The following is a 19,711-nucleotide window of genomic DNA, read 5'->3' on the forward strand; positions in this document are numbered from 1 at the left end:
TAGAATATGCACGAAGCTGTGAGATCTCTTAACAATCTGATACCATTTCGTCAAATACTTCCATTTTAAAAGTTTGGATGTTTCTTGTTACAATCTGGAAATCAACTATTCAATGAGCAAAACAATGAGACCTCTTTTAATAATAATCTGAAAAAAAAACAGAATGGAAGCTAACTTGGTTGTTATAATAAAGAGAAATACAAATATCCGAGTGAGTTCGTAAACAAGGTTTGGGTTCCAAGTTTATGTAAACGAACTCATATTTGCAGATGTCTATGTAAACGAATCCACACGTTCTATCATTTCTTTCTATCACATGACATCACATGGACTCCTCAAACCAAACTTGTATTTAGTTAAAACTCTATCTAAATCTAGACATAAAACAATATAAAACACGCAATATTGGCAACTCGGGCACACTCGACAATCTCAATCTTCACATAAACACCGCAAACATTATATCAAACTTGAGTTAAAAAAAAAAAAACTTTCAATTGTATAACCTTTGCCATTATTTTACAATGATACAAAACTGCAGAGTTGCCAATAAGTGTTCTCTTGCTGTATGTAATAATTCTATACCATCGACACATATAGTGATGAGTCTGATACGGATGACACATCGAAGCAGACAATCTTACAAATTTTTTTATTTTTTTGATCAAATCTTACAAAATTATTAATTTTCCAAAATTCCAAATAAACAATAGGATAAAGTAACAAATGTGGGACCTGACCACTTGGGGCACACTATATGAGGGAATAAACACGCAACTCACATAGGAAGTTTCTTGAAGCCTAAAACATTACGCTGCTTCTCGATCTTTTAACCCCCATTATTACATATTACTCCATTATTCTTCTTCTTTCGTGACTTTCAGGGGGCACTTTGTTTTTTCCTTACGATTAAAATTCTATGACTTCGCCGCCGGTGGACGCAATGATTACCGGAGAATCATCATCTCAGAGATCTATCCCAACGCCGTTTCTCACAAAAACGTATAACCTGGTTGAAGATAGTTCCATCGACGATGTTATCTCATGGAACGAAGATGGTTCTTCTTTCATCGTATGGAATCCAACAGATTTCGCTAAAGATTTGCTTCCTAAACACTTCAAACACAACAATTTCTCTAGCTTCGTTCGTCAGCTCAACACTTACGTACGTATATAATCATTGCTTGTTCGATTCCTTCAATTTCATTGTTCTTGATTTAATCGTCTTTTTATGCACAGGGATTCAAAAAGGTTGTACCGGATCGATGGGAGTTTTCGAATGATTTCTTTAAGAGAGGAGAGAAACGTCTTCTCCGTGAGATCCAACGTCGGAAAATAACAACGACGCATCAAACAGTTGTTGCTCCGTCGTCAGAACAGAGAGCCCAGACGATGGTTGTATCACCGTCAAATTCAGGGGAGGATACTAATAACAATAATAATATGAATAATCAGGTGATGTCTTCTCCGTCGTCGTGGTATTGTCAAACGTCGGGGAATGGTGGTTTATCAGTTGAGTTATTGGAAGAGAACGAGAAGCTTCGGAGTCAAAACATTCAGCTTAATCGTGAGCTTACTCAGATGAAATCTATCTGCGATAATATCTTTAGTCTCATGTCGAATTACGTCGGATCTCAGACCACTGATCGGAGTTATTCTCCGGGAGGCAGTAGCAGTCAACCGGTGGAGTTTTTACCGGCGAAGCGATTTTCGGAGACGGAGGTTGAGGAAGAAGCGAGTCCAAGGCTGTTTGGTGTTCCGATAGGTCTAAAACGGACAAGAAGTGAAGGAGTTCAGGTGAAGAGGGTTTCTACGGCGGCGGTGGTGGGAGAAAATTCCGATGAGTGGTTGACGAGACATTGTAATCGAACCAATCAGAGAGTTTGTAATTAAACGAACGGCTTAGATTCGGTGTGTAGATATGTGCGCGAAGTAGAGGATTACAGCTTTTTTAGACAAGCAGAGCACGTGTCCCATCTGTTTCAAGAAGTTTCTTCAATCTTGACTTCTTCTTTTAACACTTTGTGTTTTTATTTAATTAATAATACTCTAATAAAGCTCTTTTTTCAGTTTTGTCTTCTTCAAAAATAGTTAGGTTGTTTCTAGACTTTCCTTTTTTGACCTTTTTTATTTATTCTTCTCATCTTTTTATGTGTTTTGCAAATATAATAAACGAGAAAAGATGTGTTAAAAAAAAAAAACGAGAAAAGACGTAGAGATTAATTTATTATAATGATAGAAAAAATATATATAGAAATTGAAATTGTAATGAAATGAAGCCTCTGGAATCTCCAGTTTGGTGGGCGCGATTCAGGGTTCGTGTTGTGGACCCGGTTTCGTCGATTATCACAACCAGATTTTCTACATCTTTAGATTTTCTACATCTTTAGATTTTCTACGACATATCACATATGTAGAAAGATTGGTTTTGATTACTTATATTTCAATTGGTGGTGGTATAATATAAACATTAGCTAAATGTATCAAATGTATTGTCTGATTTGAGTGTGTTGGGATTTAGATAGAGAAGGTTACGTGAAAATTTGCTCACTCATATCATTCGTTGAGGTTTCGCAATCACTCGCGATGGGAAACCAAAAATCAAACGCATAACTTGCAAGAAAAATGAGACATCAACATCTAATTGGATTTTCGTCATTTAGATGACACTTTATTTACCAAAAACTAATCTTCTCAAAAAGATTATCTTGAAAAGTTAAGAACACTAACCGATTGTGAGTTCTTCTTGAAGGGTCCTAAGAAAACTCTCAAAGCAAGACTGTTTTTCCGAAAAATTCATCGCGTTTAACAACTCATACGTCTCACATCCATTGTTTTGATGTTTCAGTTTCCTTTTTCTTTTGGTTATAAGAAAGTTCTGGATTTTATGACTTTCTCTATCAAATCTCTTTTAGTCTAAGCCAACTTCTGATGAGACATATGTAGGTGTAGTAATCATCCCTCCCAACAAAGCTCAAACTTCAAAGTAAGGACTTCCACCTTCCTCTGGATACAAACTAAACAATGCAAGGACTTCCACCTTCAGAGTAAGGACTTGGCACTACCAAAAAACTGTAATTGTTTAGTTTGATTTCTATATGAAATATCTAAAATATCAAACTAAACACTTGAGTTTGTCCATCTATAAGGTGGAAGTCCTTACATTGTTTACAATATAATCTAAACTGTTTTCTATATAAAATATCTTAAAGTTTGTCCATCTTGACTCTTGATCCTAATTCTTCATTGTTGAGTTATTTGACGATGACATGTGTGATGTATATGTCTATGCATTACATACATACAAACATTTACATTTGTGAGCAATGGCGGACCCAAAGAGGCTTGAAGGGGGTCAGTTGACCCACCTAAAATTCTAAATTTACATTATAGTCCTTTCATATTTATGATATTATTTATATGTTTTCTGTTTTGACCCCCTTAAAATTACAAATTTGTGTTTAAATCTTTTAAGTTTTCTAATATTTTTCTACTACTTTGTGTTTGGCACTATTTCTCACATATTTTTTAGTTTTTTTGTTTGCTTCACCCATAAATATTGAACCTATTTGTGATTTATTTTTTTAAAAAAATGTTGTTTGTTTTTAGTTTTTCTTAAAAAAAAATTTTATTAATTATTGTCATACATTTTGACCCCGGTAAAAAAACTTTCTGGGTCCGCCACTGTTTGTGAGTTGTCTTCTTTCCCAAAATAATATGTTGTCTCTGATTTGCAACCTTAACCACACTAAACAAGGAGACAATTAAGAACTCTCGGTATCAATTGTTCTTTTACATTGTAGTTAACCGGTCATCCGGTTAGATTATAAAATAAAATGGATTGGGGTTTGTAACACCGGTTAGACCCTAAACCCTTTCGTGACTTTATTATCGTCGTCTCTCTCTCTCTGCGCCGCGTTCTCTTCTCTATCGATTAAGCAAAATCGACCCTCTTCGATTTTTATTTTCATCTCTGAGCAATAATATCGTACTTTCGTCTTTCTTCCAAGGTTTGTGTTCGATCTAAGAGTATATTCAAAAGACCTAATTTTTGTCCTTCTTCGATTGTAGAAACTTCACATAGATTAATAAAGGAATCGACTTTCTTCTGTTTACCTAATCTGTGAAACCTTAAAAGAAAACCTAATTTTGGGGATTTTTTTTTTGCATCTTTCTCTTATGTTTCAGGCCAAAGTATGGAACTTTCTGATCTAAACAATGGGAAGACCAACAAACCAAAGCAACCTCCAAAACGTTTCATCAAGAACCAAATCCCTGAATCAATCCTTGGTGATGCATCCCTCAACGCTGCTATCTCAATCCTTCCTTCAATTTACCAGTTTGAGGTCCATAAATGTGTTTGGCGTATCAAATCATCAAACGCTAAACGCATAGCTCTGCAGCTTCCAGAGGGTCTTCTTATGTATGCTCTCACACTCTCTGACATCTTCACATCTTTTGCTGGAGCTTCTCATTGTTTTGTCCTCGGTGATGTTACTTATGGAGCTTGTTGTGTTGATGATTTCTCTGCCTGTGCTCTTGGTGCTGACTTGCTTATTCACTATGGACATAGTTGTCTTGTCCCTATTGACTCTACAAAAATCCCTTGCCTTTATGTCTTTGTTGAGATCCAGATTGATGTCAAATGTCTGTTGAACACTATCCACATGAATCTCGCGAGTGATGCCAAGAACATCATTCTCGCAGGTACGATTCAGTTTACTTCGGCGATTAGAGCTGTGAAACCAGAGTTAGAGAAGCAAGGGTTTAATGTTATGATCCCTCAGTCAAAGCCTCTTTCGGCTGGTGAAGTCCTTGGCTGTACAGCTCCCAAGATTAAGACGGTTGAGGATGGTAAAGACCAAGTACTGGTGTTTGTAGCTGACGGGAGATTTCATCTAGAAGCATTCATGATTGCCAATCCGAAAATCAAGGCGTTTAGGTATGATCCATATCTTGGCAAGCTGTTTTTAGAGGAGTATGATCACAAGGGAATGAGGGAGACGAGAAGGAGAGCGATTGCAAGGGCCAGGGATGCTAAAACTTGGGGGATCGTGTTGGGGACATTGGGAAGGCAAGGAAATCCTATGATTCTCGAGAGATTAGAGAAGAAAATGGTGGAGAAAGGGATAGATAGCACGGTTGTTTTAATGTCGGAACTTAGCCCCACTAGAGTGGCATTGTTTGAAGACTCGGTGGATGCTTGGGTCCAAATAGCATGCCCAAGACTTTCTATTGATTGGGGTGAAGCGTTTCTTAAGCCGCTTCTGACAACTTTTGAGGCTGAGATTGCTCTAGGATTCATCCGGGGTTGGTGGGAGAATGGTTCTTCGAGTAGAGTAGAATCTTCGTCTGGCTGTTGCAAAGAGGACAAAGAAAGAAGCTGTGCGTGTAAAAATGAAAAGGTGGAAGATGATAAGAAAGACAATGATGGGGCACTCGATGGAGACTATCCAATGGATTATTATGCACAAGAAGGCGGAGAATGGAACTCTTCATATCTCAAGAAGTCATCTCGTCCCATTCGAAGAAACTCTTTACCTTCTTCTGTAGTTTAGAATGCTGACAGAGGAAATCCACAGCATATATATTACCAAGTCAAAAAGGCAAATGGGTTTTGATGATGTTCCTGGTATTTTCGGATATGTGTTGATTTGCTTGTATCGTAATCTTGATGCTGAAGAATGTTAGTTACTTGGGGAGGTCTTGAAGTGAAACCGTGGACTGTTCATGAGAATTGGACAGAACATGAAGGCTTGAAGAGTGAAGACTCATGCTCAGTTTTGATACAAGCGGGGAGGATTAAAACGGCTGTTTGCAGAGAAGCTACAACACTTGTTTACTTTTGTCTTCTCTATTTATGGGAGGTTACAACGGAATGGTGAGTGAAGTGAAAAACAGAGCCCTGTTTATGTGATGATGTTTGCTGCATATTGGACCCGGTTTTGAAGTTTTGTTGGATCGGGTCTCATTATCATAGTACAAATCGATTAAACATTTTAAACTCATTAATTCAATCATAGTAGTACAAAGCAAAAGTGAACTGTTTTTTACCAATGGAAAAAGTCACAAAAGCAAGTGTATATAATAATATAATATAGTATCAAAAAGCCGATTTATAAAAAGCTAGTTATACATTATTATAGTCAACTCTTTCAGGCGTTCATCGTACTGGAATCTTCATAATAAATCATAAAATCTAGAAATTTTCTTTCTTTCCTGCGGGCTGCGAGTGTTGAAGTGGGGAAGTCCGGATCAATCCATCGAAAGAGACGCCATATGAGAGAAAATAGTCAGCCTATATATATGACTCGCAAGAAAATGCCAATCTACTTATATTAGCATAGTATAACTACAAAAAATAATTAACCATCAATAATTTGAAACTTCATAATATCCACAAACCTATAGATTATTTAACTGATACACACCTAATTATGTTTGTATCTCACTCGGGACATTTTTTCTCTCAATTTTTTGTTTTCTTCTTATCACAACTCCTTGCACCGGTGCTCGGGTTCTCCGTCGATTCCGACGACGATGAGGACCCAAAGGCTCATGGTTCTTCATCCGTAACCTGCTGCATCTCTATGGCGAAGCAATCTGACCAGAATCAAGGGAGCAGTGGAGGGGAGAAGCTTCTGCCCGACACCAATGGTAAGAGCTCTACCGGAGGTGTAGCGTTGTGGAGTGGAAGACGGAGATCTACCGTGAGGTTCGAGAGAGGCTTGCAGTTAGAACTGGGGACCGGAGATTCTGGAGGTTTCACGGAATCTTTGTCGATGGGGGAGGTAGACTCCGATCCGGCGAAGCTAAGCCAACGTTGATGGTCTCCTTTTCTACTCCCTACTGTTACTCTCTCTCACGACCGAGCAAAGATCTTCTCGACAAAGACATGATCGGATCTCTTCCTCCTTCTCAATACGGCTATACGGTGGCGAGATGGCAACGAATCCTGGATCACCATCTCATTCGTCTAGCGTCGTCCAGGCTCACCGGAGGTCCCGTTCTGACGAGAATCTGCAGATTTGGATGGCGGCTGCGATCAAGTTCTTTGATCGTAGATTAGAGTTTCAACCCGTACCCGGTTTAGTTCGGTTTGTGAACCCGAGTCGGTTTTTGGTTTTGGGTTGCTTTATTATTGGTTTGATGTTTATGAGTTGAGCTTTCGAGATTCTGGATAGTCCTATTCAATTTTATAAATAAATGCCCAATGATATAAAAGATTGCATAATATATAAAAGTCATAAATATCAAATGTATTTAAAGTTGCATAAAAATTTGTAAAACATCATATATTTTGAAACAACAAAAATCCCTAACACATCTTATATTTTGAAAGAGAGGAAGGAAGATTAATGAGTTAATCGATTTACACTGAATATCAAAATGGAAAAACAGATAGATGGTCGTACACAGTGACAAAAAGAAAAAAAAAAGATATGGTCGGACACTAATAGTTTCGGATCATACATACGTCAGTCAATAAGGGATAAGATATTAGGTTCGCACACTTGGACATCATTTCTTTATTTGTTTCGTTGAAAAAATTATGTTCTAATTTTATCGGATCTCCTCAACAAAATATCACTCCATTTCCACCACTCTCTGTCCCCTCTCTCGGCAATATAAGAAAATGCGAATTGAAAAAAGACACCTTAATTTTTCTTGGACCATAGAGAATTAGAGATATACATAAAAGAAAGAAAAGATTGTTCACAATGCCACCTTTCTTTAAATATTAATTACTACGAAGAAACAACATTGGGCATTTGGCAAACCATCAAGTAGCAACTATTGATTCTCTAGGGAATCTCGCATGCAAAAATCAATGTGTCCCTAGATTTTTTTTTTTTGTTGCATTGTTTGGTCAGATTCGAACATGTGACATGTTACTAATTTATGATCCGATGTTGTCTTGAATTTACGAAATCCGTACGTGTGTAAGTCGAAATTACATGTTAGTAAGAAACTCATAGTTTTGACCTTTTTGGCAAAAAAAAAAAAAAAAAGAACTCATAGTTTGGACTCCAAATGTCTATTATAAAGTTGCATTTACTTAATAAATGTTCTAACGACACGAAGAAACTTTTTATTACTGTCTGAGTTTGGCTAAAAGCTAATATGTTACTATGTCTATCACCAATTAAACCATCGACGTGTTTGATTCTATGCAGACAAAATTTTAGTTGTTTTTGTGTCGTACGTCAACTGGAATCTATATATGTGGTTGATTATTACGTTATCATTATTTTTGTAAATTTCTTCAATTTTTATTTCAAACACTCAGACAAACCAACATACGAAAACTGACTCAATAATTTTCATATATTTTATAGTTAGATTTATCCTTTTTGTAATAATGTTTGCGTTGACTGTTTAGCTAAGAAAATAAGAGCGCATAGTTTTTCTACTTTTGTTATGTAAATTCGTTGGTTTTTGATTAGTTCTGCGTTGAGTAAAGTGTCTTTCCGATAATATAAGAAAATGAAGGTGTTGATGTAAGAACAAACACACTAAATATGTCTCTATTCAACGATAATATAGTGTTATAAGATCGATCAACAAAATGGCTACAGAAATAAGCATTTAAAATTAATTAGGTGCATTGTATTTGGGACACGTATTGGATTGAGCATGATGAGAAACTCATGTGGATTCTGAGACTAGAAACTAGAAAGTGTTCTAATTAGATTCTTTGTCTTTATAAAGCAGATTCTCTTCTTTTTATTGTTTTATCTCTTCTTCATATTTGGAATATCTACAAATCAATTCCTAAGCCAATCATCACAGTATCTGGTTTTTATTTTTTTATCGACACGCGGGCTTATTCTTTTCTCCATTTGGTCGATCGAATATTCGAATGTAATGGGGACGATAGTTGTTGAGTTTTTTTTTTTTTATAAAAAAAAAATATACAAAACGTGAAGATAATTTTGCACATCTATTTTTGATGTTTTCATTTACAATTTCTGAAAAAGTAATTGGATAAACTACTAAGATACAATAATTTGATACGTGAACATAAAAAATAAAAATAAACGTTCTAAGTTTAAGGTTTTCTTTAAAAAATATATAGACACATCAACGGATAATGTTGATAGTTGTTCTAAACATAAATTTTGTGTTTGCCAGCCAAATGCATTTTTACAAACCATTTTTTTTCTTTTTTGTTCCTTTTGTTGAAATTGCTCTCCTTGTTTCTTATATACAATAGATAAGTAATCTGTTATGTGCATAAAGGTAAATACTTTTTTAAAATAACAAAGTGAAAAAAATTGTGTAATTAAGAAGAAGTTAATAGGTAACCAATTATAGTAATTTAAGTAATATGGTTAGAAATTACATGTCAGATATATATACATACAATACCTAAAGATGACAAATGTCAAATAGTAAAATAATAGAGCATTTATGGAAAACTATCTAATTTAGTGTAGAAGAAGATATACAGCCAGTATTCTTTGCACAAAAAAAAAAAGATATACAACCAGTATCCATTTGATCTCTCAATTTGTGCCAAGAGATTCTTTATTTGGCCTATAAAAAGCTATCACATGATTTCATTCTAAACAAACTAAAACATCTATCATAAACACAAACACATTGGAGCAAAGAAAAATGTCAAGAGAAATAGAACCACTAATAGTAGGAAGAGTGGTAGGAGATGTACTAGAAATGTTCAATCCAAGCGTGACAATGAGAGTCACTTTCAATTCCAACACAATCGTCTCTAATGGTCACGAGCTCGCGCCTTCTCTTCTCCTCTCTAAGCCTCGAGTTGAGATCGGTGGCCAAGATCTTCGTTCCTTCTTCACCTTAGTACGTATACTTAGCTTTCTTCTAAACTTAAATTATATATGTTAAGTACTTAATTAGTTCTCTCTTCTAACATTAATCTTTTGGTTTTCTTTTTAACTCGAAAGATCATGATGGACCCCGATGCCCCGAGTCCTAGTAATCCTTATATGCGTGAATATCTGCATTGGTATGTCGACTGAATATAGCACATTTCTTTCTGTATATAATAACAACAACAATGTATAATATGTTTTCTTTATGTTCATCAAATTCAGGATGGTGACAGATATTCCCGGGACAACCGATGCTTCTTTTGGTAAGAATACATCACATCATTACACATTTACATAGACTTTTCACCCACCACATCTTTGGTTTTAAACACATTTTTGGAAGAGGAAGAGAAATAGTGATGTATGTATGTTAATGAAGATGAGATCATGAATGGTGTTTGATTGTTTCATGCAGGGAGAGAGATAGTGAGATACGAAACGCCTAAACCAGTGGCGGGAATACACAGATACGTCTTTGCGCTATTCAAACAGAGAGGAAGGCAAACTGTGAAGGCAGGGCCAGAAACCAGAGAGTGTTTCAACACAAAAGCATTCTCTTCTTACTTTGGTCTTTCTCTACCTGTTGCTGCTGTATACTTCAACGCCCAACGTGAAACTGCTCCTCGACGACGTCCTTCTTATTAACTCTATCTATTATAACATAACTCTACTCTATAAACAATAAAGTTCAACCTACAAAGATTATGGATGCTTGAGCCGAATAAATCCAAACCATTACCAACATGTTCAAAAAGATCCTATTTTGTTCAAGTTCTGTTACTTAACAAGATAAAAGAGTATATGTTATCCAAAATGTTTCTATAAAAACAATATTCTATTCTCTAATTTGTCAAAACAAACTTACAATAGCTGCCCCCAGCTTTTTAGCTCACAGAGTAGTTTCATCAGTGAGAAAAATCTGTGTAGTAACTGGTTCACTTTTGACTCAAAAGCTTTATTATTTTTTTCGTTTGGCCCTCTAACAAAAATAGTATGCACCATTTTGAATCACTTCTTCTTGCTGCTATTCTTCTTCCTTCCCTTAACTTGGCTCTCCAAAGCCTTGAGCCTCTTACTAACAGGACTCAGCGATTGTGAAGAGATCCTCGGGTTTACTGGCGAAGGTGGTAGTGTCTGGTTCTGTGTATGGTCCTGTGTCATGGCTTTCATTTTCTTGAGAGCTGAAAACAGGTCAAATGAAGGTTGTTGACCTGGAGGAGGTGGAGGCAGATCAGGAATGCGTAACATCTTCTTCACTTGAGGACGCTTAATCACTGTCATTCATTAATCACCACATAAACTCCTTGTTATTGTTTCAAACCAAGAACATGCCACAGTTAGAAATCTTGATTACACACTCACTCACCAAGTCCATACATGAGAGAGAACAGGTTGGATGTAATCCAGTAACAAAATATGGCCTGCAAATTTTCGCAAATACGTTAGAATATCCATTGCAGAAAGCCATTGGGTTTTTTCAATAAATAATAATAACCTGTGGAAAACTCATTGTCATTGGGACCGTGAGGAGGGCAAAACCCCGACAAACGTTTTTTACTGTGCCAGCCATCGGATTCCCTTCCATGCCTTCTTGTGCATTACACTGGGAAGGGGACGCGTTTATGTTTAAGTTAGTAAGTCTGGCAAATAAATGCTGAAGATGTTAAATTTTTTATAAATTAGCAGAAACTGTACCTCAACGGTTATTAAGAATGTCAATCCTGTTATAACTGGCAAGATGTATAAGCTGTCGGGAGTTGTTAGATCGGTAAACCATAATGCACCTCCTGTTTGGAATGAAGGTACCTTCTCTGCCATATTTCGAATCTGGGAAAAAAATTAACTCATTTGAGACAAAAAGCCTAATAACAAACAACATAGCCAAACAAACATCTTAAAGATTCAAAGGTCTTACAGCAAGGAAAAAGCAGATGAACAGAGGTCCCTGAATAAACATTCCTTTCATTGGGGTGAATGGAGTGACACCATATCTGTAAATGATAAACAAACCGCATATGGTTATTTGGACATATCTACCAAAATACTCAAAATGTCAAGAGACTGCACCAGTAATAGCCAGTAGAAAGAGAGAAGCTATAATATGACATATAGCGCACTCCCTACCCAACTATGATCTACGAGGGATAACTGAAAATTAGTCAAGAATTTTAGATTTTCTGACCAAAAGAAGTTTTTTTTTTTTTTTGAGACCAAAAGACAGTTTATCACTCCAAAGAGGTCTTTAAGTTTGATTTTTCTGGTCAGAAAATGTTTAAATTTCAAAGCAGCTTACTCTTTAAACAAATTCTTCATCTTTTTTTGACCTTCTGCCATCGTAACCGAGTCCATTCCCTGAACAAAATTAGGCAGAACAAATATGGAGAAAATCAAAAGAAACATGAAGATAAGGAAATTCTGAGCTAAAGCTGAGTGGACATATCGTCAGTGCAAAAGCTATTAGCAGAGTAGCAAAAGTGAGGAGGACTTCCATGATGTATGGCTGTAACAACAAACTTAACATACCTTGTTTTGCATTTCCTCCCGGATGGACTCCAACCGTGGCCTCATCAGCTGCATGATCACAGAATAGACTACTGATGGATGTGGCATACGGCAGAAAAGAAAATAACCAAGTATAAATGACAGAAAATATAAGTTAATGTGCATAGACATATGCGTTCCTTTGTATGTCAAATTTGTTTCAGAACCTGAGTATGTAAATACACAAAAAGCAAGAAGATACTATAATGGTTGGAAAGTAGGAAGTTTTTCAAGAAGTTCACAAGTACCTCCTTTATAGGAAGTTTATGATTTATGCAGACTTGTGCTATTGACTACAGTGATGTGGATCTCAACTTCCTATTCTACAGAGACTTTCATATTCCTCATGAAATGTTTTAATATTTTTATAACCGAAAGAATCATGTCTAATTCTCTAAATACAGTCACTCTCTGTATTTGAAATCACTTCATACATGCACTATCTTAAATGGTCGGCAAGGTTTAAGCAAAGGGGCAAAAGGAAGCCACATACCGCTAACTTTGTGGTGTCTTTCATTTGTTTGATCAAGAGAGGAACTGTTGATGATCGGATCAAAATGGTTGCTACAACAATGGATGCCCACCTGTAAATAGCCAGAAAGGATATGAGGAAACAGTAGTAATATCTTAATCCAAATAACAAGATTCTGAGCATTGGCATATTGTTATACTAGACAGGGTATTCCAGCTTACATGTGACATGACACAACGAACATAAATCAAGTTTCTTACCACCCAAAGCCTGTGAATGAATGCACCATATCAATGCAATGCTGAAGGGCCGCGATAGGGAAGAAAGAGTCAGCAGCTGCAAGTGTAACTTCACTGACTGCAGCAGCAGCCTGAGCTGGCACATCTTGCAATGTTGAATCGGTTATGACTTCTGCAATGTCAGACATCACACCAATTTTCTCTGAACCGACACCAGGTGCAGTTGACATATAACGATAGAAAGCGAAAGCAGACATAGGAGCCATAGGTAAATATAAGCCTCCTCCAGAAACTTTGGAGAAATCTGAGTTGTTAACGGATCTTTGGTGAAGGAAGCTATGGTAACTTCTTTGAGATGTTTCTTGAGAGAATGAGTCCCTTTCATGATCATTCGCAAGAGGGATAATATGATAAGATGGTTGGCTCCGACGAGCGAAGAGTGTGGACCTTATAGCTAAGGTTCGCCTGAAAGCCATTGCAGAATCTAAACAAGATCCTACACTAGTAAGCAAAAAAAAGTCAATATCCAATAGATTGCTGATTGGTGAAAATATGTAATTTTGGTCACAGACCTATGGATTTTAAGATAAAAGAGCAAACTTTTTGTTCATCGATCTTACTTAAAACATAATCAAGTTTTGATTTTTGGAAATATGAATACAAAACAAATCATAGAAGAGGTAATTGAAAGATTGAAGTGTGAATATTTGAAGGAAACAGAATCTGATGGGAAAGCAGAGAGATTTCATAAGAGTTATCAATCAGCTTCAGACACTCTGATACATATCCAAAAATCTAATCTTGAAAATGATAAATCGCGCGAACAAAAAAAACAAACAAACAAACAAAAACCCAAACAGAGTAATAAAGAGGAAAACTTTAAACCCTAATTGAACAGAGAATCTGCAGAAATAATGAAACCTGGCAATGGAAGAAGGCGACAGTGACGGTGAGATGAGAAGACTATGAATCACGGCGAACTAAACAGAGACGGTGAATGGGTTTTAGAACGGCCAAGTTTATGAATTATGAGATCACTATAGGAAGGTCAGATCGTGTTCGGAAAAATTAGGGATTTTAGCTAAACCGTTCTGGTTTATTTTTTCGGTTTGGTTTCTAATCCGGAACCAATCCGATCGGTTTGACTTTTGACCATTCAGGTAAAATTTATCGTACCATGTGAGAAGATTTCTATGTATTTTGTAATACAAATTTAATTTGTTTCATTAGTATATAATCCGATAATCCGTTTAGATTTAATACTCACAATTATATTGATAAAGCTCTCGTTGTATGATCTCTAGGGTCCGTTTAACGTGATGATGAAGAGAAGAAGCAGAGAGAACAACTACAATATCTCATCACAACGTCGTCGCTACCGTGAAATCTCCACTAGGGAAAAGTCGCGTTATATCAATATCCCTCTCGATATAACGGTGGAGATACTTAAGAATATTAGGAGATAGAGATTTTCCTATACATGGAGAATATCCACAGTATCTCACACTAATGTTTTGAGAATATCCTATCTCCTAATAAAGAAACTCCCGGCGAAGTCTCTCGTGAGGTTCCAATGCGTCTCGAAGCAATGCTCAACCATTATCGGATCCCGTAGAGACTTCATTGATTCGATCGTGGCTGTTCGATGACTCATCCGCAGCAGCGGTGTGATGTCCAAATCATCTTCCACTACCAATCAGACAAATCTTCTTTTTTCATCTTCGCACATCCTCAAAACACTGACCAAGAATTTGTATCAATCCCTGGATTAACGGTCGATAGTTATGGCTACGTTCGCGGTTTTATTTTATGTTGTTCAGACAGTTCTATTTCGGTAGCTATATACAACCCTACTACGAGGCAGTCTAGATGATTTATTCTCATAGATGATTTATTCAATCACGTTTTCGTCTTTGGGTACGACCCTGTCAAGAATAGATACAAAGTAGTGTGCCTGATTACCAAATCGGAAGAGTTGGAGAACACTTTTTTTTTGTTTTCAAATTGAGAGATCCCAAGAAGCAATGGAGGAATATCAAATGCGGCATCCAACATCACTAAAGATCATGGCTCTACATTTTTCTTGGTGAGTTTTGATGTTAGGTCCGAGAAATTTAATCATGTGATGTTGGAAAGAAAGCGTAAGAAGTTTTCAAACAATTTTTATTTTGTTCTATATATTGGTTTCGAACCAGTTGTTATATACAGTATAAAAGCCTGCTAATAGATAAGGAGGGTCTTTGATGTTACCCAATACTGTACTTAACCATTGAGTGATTCACTTATCTCTATGAACTCCATCTTTTCCTTTGCAATTCACAAACAACATTGCTTTTATATGTGCTAACGTGCACGTCAATTCACCCTTAATCACTTTTCGCATGATATGGCTTGTTTTAAGAGGTGGACATATTATCTCAAAATATCCAAGTCGGCTCATTATTCATATAAACCTCATGGCCTTCACACAACCTCGGTTGCAAACCAACTCCAAACACACACAGAAACGCTCTTTTTTTCGCTTTGTCTATAAACCCTATCTTGTACAACAAGCGAAAACGTCCTAGCTAGTTTGGCAGAATAATCAATCGATATGACGAGACCATTCTCTCCGGTGGTGTTTTTCTTCTTACTACTACTGCCGGCGATATGTTCAGCCACCGTAGAAAACGCGGCCGACTGTGCGGCAGTAGGAACGCTGATATCCTCGTGCACGGAGTTTGTGAATTACGGGTACCCGGATCCGATACCCGGGTCACGTTGCTGCGACGCGATGACCGTAATCGGAACGTACTCTGATTCGTTGGAGAAGAGAAAGTGGCTCTGTAACTGCTTCATGGATCTCATCAATGTCTATAACCCTAACGCCACCGCCATTTCTACTTTGTCTGGCTTCTGCGGCGTCGTTTTGGGCTTCACCATCGATCCTAACACCGATTGCAACTTGTAACTTACTATTAAACCCTTTTCTCTATGTATTCCTTTATAATTTATTTATCAAATTTGATTATTTTGTTTTCCTTTTTTAGCATTCAATGAAAATTCAAAGCTCAGTGGATTCCAAACGACATCGTATCACACCCTATGGATCAAATGTGTCAAGTTTTTGAACTTTTAATCTGAAGTTCGGTTAGCTCCTCTTATCTTAAACAAGATGTATTAAACTCATTTAGTAGAATTGTCTTGAGAAAACAGTAAGGAATGTTAGTTTGGTTTCATTTTTTCTAATATCTCAATAATCAAATCATTTTAACCATATCAAAATTCATTTCGGTTTTTGACTCAGTTTAATTTATTTTAATTGAACACTTATTAGAACATAGTTATGTTAGAACATAGTTATGTTCCTTCTTTTGCAAGCAATCGAAACTTGTTAACAACAATTTACACATCCAGTTACAACTTGTCTCTCCTGGAAAATTACCAAACTCAAACAAAAAGAAAAGAGAATCATAATCTAAACAAGAAACGAAGAATGCATCCTCGATTTAGCACTTTGGTTCCGATTCAATCGATCAGAAACTCCTCCTCCATAGTAACCGGCGCTTCCAACATCCAAACTCTCTTCTGCTACCGCCGTGTAGTAGTAATACTGTCCCTGAACAGATCTCTTGTAGCCACTGGTCTCATTAGAGACCTCAACTCTCTGTTTCGGCGCGCTCTGTGACCGGACTTTAGCTTTATAAGACTCAGTGTTAGCCATGTAATTCGGGTGGTAACCCGAGTAGTAATAGTTATTACATCCCCAAGAATACTCACTTCTTGACGTTGGCGTAAAAGGAGTTCTTCTTCTCGACCCACTAGACCCAACTTGAGGACTGTTCTCTGTACTTCTCGGACCCAAAAGAGATTGTTGTCTTTTCCTTGGAGACTCATTGTTTCTCTCTGAACGTAGCGGTTTCGGATGATAATGAGGCTTCCAAGTATCCACTTCTAGGATCTTGTCTCCATCTTCGCCTTCCTCAGCTTGCCAATCTAACCGTTTAGAGCCTCCACGGTGGTCCATAGAGATGACTTCAGCGCTTGAAACGCAGCGCGTGTGGAGAGAACGTGGAGAAGATGAGGAAGATGGGAACAATAGAGCGGTTGAGGAGTGGAAAGAAGCAGAGGAGTGAGAAGAACGAGAGGCTCGAGCACGAGCTTGAGATTGTAGACGAACCAGAGTCTGCATCCTTCTAAGCATATCTGCAGTTTGTTTTCTCACTATGTGTCCTCTAACTAATGCTTGAAGCTTCACTAATGCCTTTAGTGCTCTTAATGCTCTCCTTGCCTGAAAAATTTTCCATAGTAGCCAAAAAAGCAAACCAATAAACTTCTTAAAGTCTTTAATTTATGTCAAAATGGAATATAGAAACAACTTGAAGTAAAAACTGGCTCCACCACAAATAATCAAAATTTGAGTTTGCTTGAAAGTGAATAACAAAGACAAGGCGAGTTTAATCATTTGTTGAAGACATAATCATAGTTTTGACAACTAATATTAAACCCAAAGAAAAAAGAGTACTAGTGGTTTGTGAAATTATTCTATTTTGCTTTTAGTTTCCCAACGACTTCCACTTGTACCAAAAACTAGATTTAGTAATTACAACAGATCCCACCATTCTCAAAAGTATATGTCTCAAAGGTCAAGATGTACACACACACACACACACACACGAGTTCTTGTTTTCACATTCGAGAACACATAAGATCTTGGAAGTTGCATAATTTAACTCGAATTAGAAAATCTCCAAATTCCGTGTTTTGAACCTTTTATTTATGAACAATTCACCGATAGGAAACTTGAAAAAGGGTTAAAAAAAAAAAACATGGTTAAAAAATGAAACTTTGTAAGTAAAGGGAAAATAAAATAAGCAACTTGTAAAAGTTTTTGGCTAAAGATTTCCACTTTAAAGTTGCTGTCCTAAAGCAAAAAAAAAGAACACATCTGTAAAATACTAATTAGTCTTGTTTATTTCCATAAAGCTCAGAATTAAAAAGCACAAAATAACGTGGGAAGAAAAAGAAAAATAACTTGGCCCATCTTACAACTAAAATCAAATGATTCAAACAAACACTAACGTAAGTTCATTTCGAAATTCTGATCAGATCTTTCATAAAAAAATTTAGTGATATGAAGCAGAAGAAGAATGTGATTTTAAAAAACAATCGAACTATTGATAAACACTAAAAATAGTGTCGGCAGTGTAACAAGTTTCGAAGAAACTTCTTTGTTTCACATTTGTTTGTCTTCTTCTTCTTCTATAGTCAGTTTCTTTGGGACCAAACCCCACACCAAAAAATACAAATTTTACCCATTGTTTTGTTTCCGTTTTTAAAATTTGAATTTTGGAATGAGGAAAAAAAAAATCCCCGAATTTCAGACAGCTATTTCACATTATGTACAGAATTTTAAGAAATTTTCTTTATAGATTAGAATAATTGATTTAAATTCAAATTTTTGAATGATTCTTTAAAACTTTAGAGAAATCAAGAAATTAGTAAACTAACCAGATAACCACGAAAAGCGGATTGAATCTTCCTCGCCGCTAGATTCTCCTGAGCCCACCGACGGTTACTTCTTCCGATTTGAAACACCGACGAGTTTCCACCGCCACCGCCATTTCTCCCGCTTGTGAGTCTCACGACTTCAGCTGCCGCATGAGCAGCAGTAAGAGCTGCTTCAGCCACCGCGGCGGTCGCAGCAGCCACGGCTATCGCATGTTTGTCGGCATCCAAACCGTTTTGCTCCTCCACAAACGTCTTCGCCGCCGGAGCTCTCTTGCTGGAATTTGAAGATCTAGTAGTGAAGCTCCACCTCCGTTTATCTCTCGACGGAGCTGATTTATCAGACTTTTTACTCCCGAACAGTCTCCCAAAAAAGCCCATCGTTCATCGTCGGAAAATCGTCGGAGAAGTGTTATCAGAGATTTCTCCGGTGGATTTACACTTCATTTAATTGCTGAGAATATAATTTTTTTTAATTACAAAAAAAAAAAACATAAACATTTGGTTATGGAGAAGCTACGACTGGTAACGACTTATATATAGATTGCAGAGAACGCATCCACGCGCCTAGTATCGCGTTAGTTACACGCGTATTTTAAAAGGGCTTTTTTTTTTTTTTTTTGCTTGACTTTAAGTAAAAGAGCGTCGGTTAAAGTCAATGGGCCTGACTAATCCTACCAACCGTACCAGATCTGTGCTTTGCGGTTTGGTTCAAAACCATCAATTACGTCATTTTTAAAAATTTTACTTAATTTTGTAATGTGAAGTGAAATTAGATAATTTGAACATATGAAAAATAAAAAAGAGAATAATTGGGAGGACGTGTCATTCTCTGAAGCCCATAATTTTCACTGCAGTCTAGTGTCTGTGACTTCTGCATTTTGCAGCTTTTTTCTTTGCTTCAATCCAATGACTGCAAACTTTACAATTGTGTAGGAAAATATATTTTTAAAAATCAGAATTTTTGTGTGTGGATGATATACATAGGTCATAGGTGTTTATCTTTCATCCACTGACCCAGGCCACATAATGTTACGTTACATAGGTTTGTTATTGTGGTGGCACAATTCAAATTCTTGTACTTCAATTATATATCCAAATGCTCAGTCTCATCTTTT

At 36.7% G+C, this 19,711-nt stretch overlaps 7 protein-coding genes across 10 annotated transcripts; 5 read left to right on the forward strand and 2 right to left on the reverse strand.

The window, feature by feature from the left end:
* Positions 1–756: 756 nt before the first annotated feature.
* LOC9300841 (heat stress transcription factor B-2a) lies at positions 757–2,072 on the forward strand. The gene is made up of 2 exons (XM_002864719.2): positions 757–1,165; positions 1,240–2,072. Exons 1-2 carry the CDS (start codon positions 920–922, stop codon positions 1,891–1,893), a joined length of 900 nt encoding a protein of 299 aa, XP_002864765.1. The 5' UTR covers positions 757–919; the 3' UTR covers positions 1,894–2,072.
* Positions 2,073–3,839: 1,767 nt separating this feature from the next.
* Positions 3,840–6,049, forward strand: LOC9300842 (2-(3-amino-3-carboxypropyl)histidine synthase subunit 1). Its single transcript, XM_021010203.1, has 2 exons — positions 3,840–4,010; positions 4,189–6,049. The coding sequence occupies exon 2, from the start codon at positions 4,197–4,199 to the stop codon at positions 5,556–5,558; it is 1,362 nt and encodes a 453-aa protein (XP_020865862.1). The 5' UTR covers positions 3,840–4,010; positions 4,189–4,196; the 3' UTR covers positions 5,559–6,049.
* A 3,506-nt stretch (positions 6,050–9,555) lies between these two features.
* LOC9300845 (protein BROTHER of FT and TFL 1) lies at positions 9,556–10,598 on the forward strand. Its single transcript, XM_002864723.2, has 4 exons — positions 9,556–9,822; positions 9,927–9,988; positions 10,077–10,117; positions 10,270–10,598. Exons 1-4 carry the CDS (start codon positions 9,622–9,624, stop codon positions 10,497–10,499), a joined length of 534 nt encoding a protein of 177 aa, XP_002864769.1. The 5' UTR covers positions 9,556–9,621; the 3' UTR covers positions 10,500–10,598.
* On the reverse strand, positions 10,564–14,144 carry LOC9300846 (mitochondrial inner membrane protein OXA1). Of its 4 annotated transcripts, none has more exons than XM_021027752.1 (11): positions 14,041–14,109; positions 13,992–14,010; positions 13,128–13,602; positions 12,889–12,979; positions 12,378–12,425; positions 12,148–12,206; positions 11,770–11,845; positions 11,550–11,681; positions 11,350–11,457; positions 11,221–11,275; positions 10,675–11,128 (listed from the first exon to the last, which is right to left on the reverse strand). In XM_021027752.1, exons 3-11 carry the CDS (start codon positions 13,580–13,582, stop codon positions 10,863–10,865), a joined length of 1,290 nt encoding a protein of 429 aa, XP_020883411.1. In that variant the 5' UTR covers positions 13,583–13,602; positions 13,992–14,010; positions 14,041–14,109; the 3' UTR covers positions 10,675–10,862. The 4 variants fall into 4 exon arrangements, with proteins under 4 accessions (XP_020883401.1, XP_020883397.1, XP_020883411.1 ...); XM_021027748.1 differs by having other exon boundaries at positions 13,128–13,607; XM_021027742.1 differs by lacking the exon at positions 13,992–14,010 and having other exon boundaries at positions 10,564–11,128; positions 14,028–14,144.
* An 80-nt stretch (positions 14,145–14,224) lies between these two features.
* LOC9302540 (putative F-box protein At5g62060) lies at positions 14,225–15,330 on the forward strand. Its single transcript, XM_021015818.1, is given in 6 exon segments — positions 14,225–14,552; positions 14,643–14,744; positions 14,747–14,905; positions 14,993–15,093; positions 15,096–15,163; positions 15,165–15,330. Coding segments are annotated over 6 exon segments (723 nt in total). The 5' UTR covers positions 14,225–14,425.
* Positions 15,331–15,581: 251 nt separating this feature from the next.
* On the forward strand, positions 15,582–16,327 carry LOC9300847 (putative non-specific lipid-transfer protein 14). Its single transcript, XM_002864725.2, has 2 exons — positions 15,582–16,052; positions 16,136–16,327. Exons 1-2 carry the CDS (start codon positions 15,700–15,702, stop codon positions 16,143–16,145), a joined length of 363 nt encoding a protein of 120 aa, XP_002864771.1. The 5' UTR covers positions 15,582–15,699; the 3' UTR covers positions 16,146–16,327.
* Positions 16,328–16,434: 107 nt separating this feature from the next.
* On the reverse strand, positions 16,435–19,204 carry LOC9300848 (protein IQ-DOMAIN 14). Its single transcript, XM_021027758.1, has 2 exons — positions 18,597–19,204; positions 16,435–17,376 (listed from the first exon to the last, which is right to left on the reverse strand). Exons 1-2 carry the CDS (start codon positions 18,972–18,974, stop codon positions 16,564–16,566), a joined length of 1,191 nt encoding a protein of 396 aa, XP_020883417.1. The 5' UTR covers positions 18,975–19,204; the 3' UTR covers positions 16,435–16,563.
* Between the last annotated feature and the right edge of the window lie 507 nt (positions 19,205–19,711).

The sequence above is a fragment of the Arabidopsis lyrata genome (genome assembly GCF_000004255.2).
Source record: "Arabidopsis lyrata subsp. lyrata unplaced genomic scaffold ARALYscaffold_8, whole genome shotgun sequence".
In the NCBI taxonomy this organism is placed as follows: Eukaryota; Viridiplantae; Streptophyta; class Magnoliopsida; order Brassicales; family Brassicaceae; genus Arabidopsis; species Arabidopsis lyrata.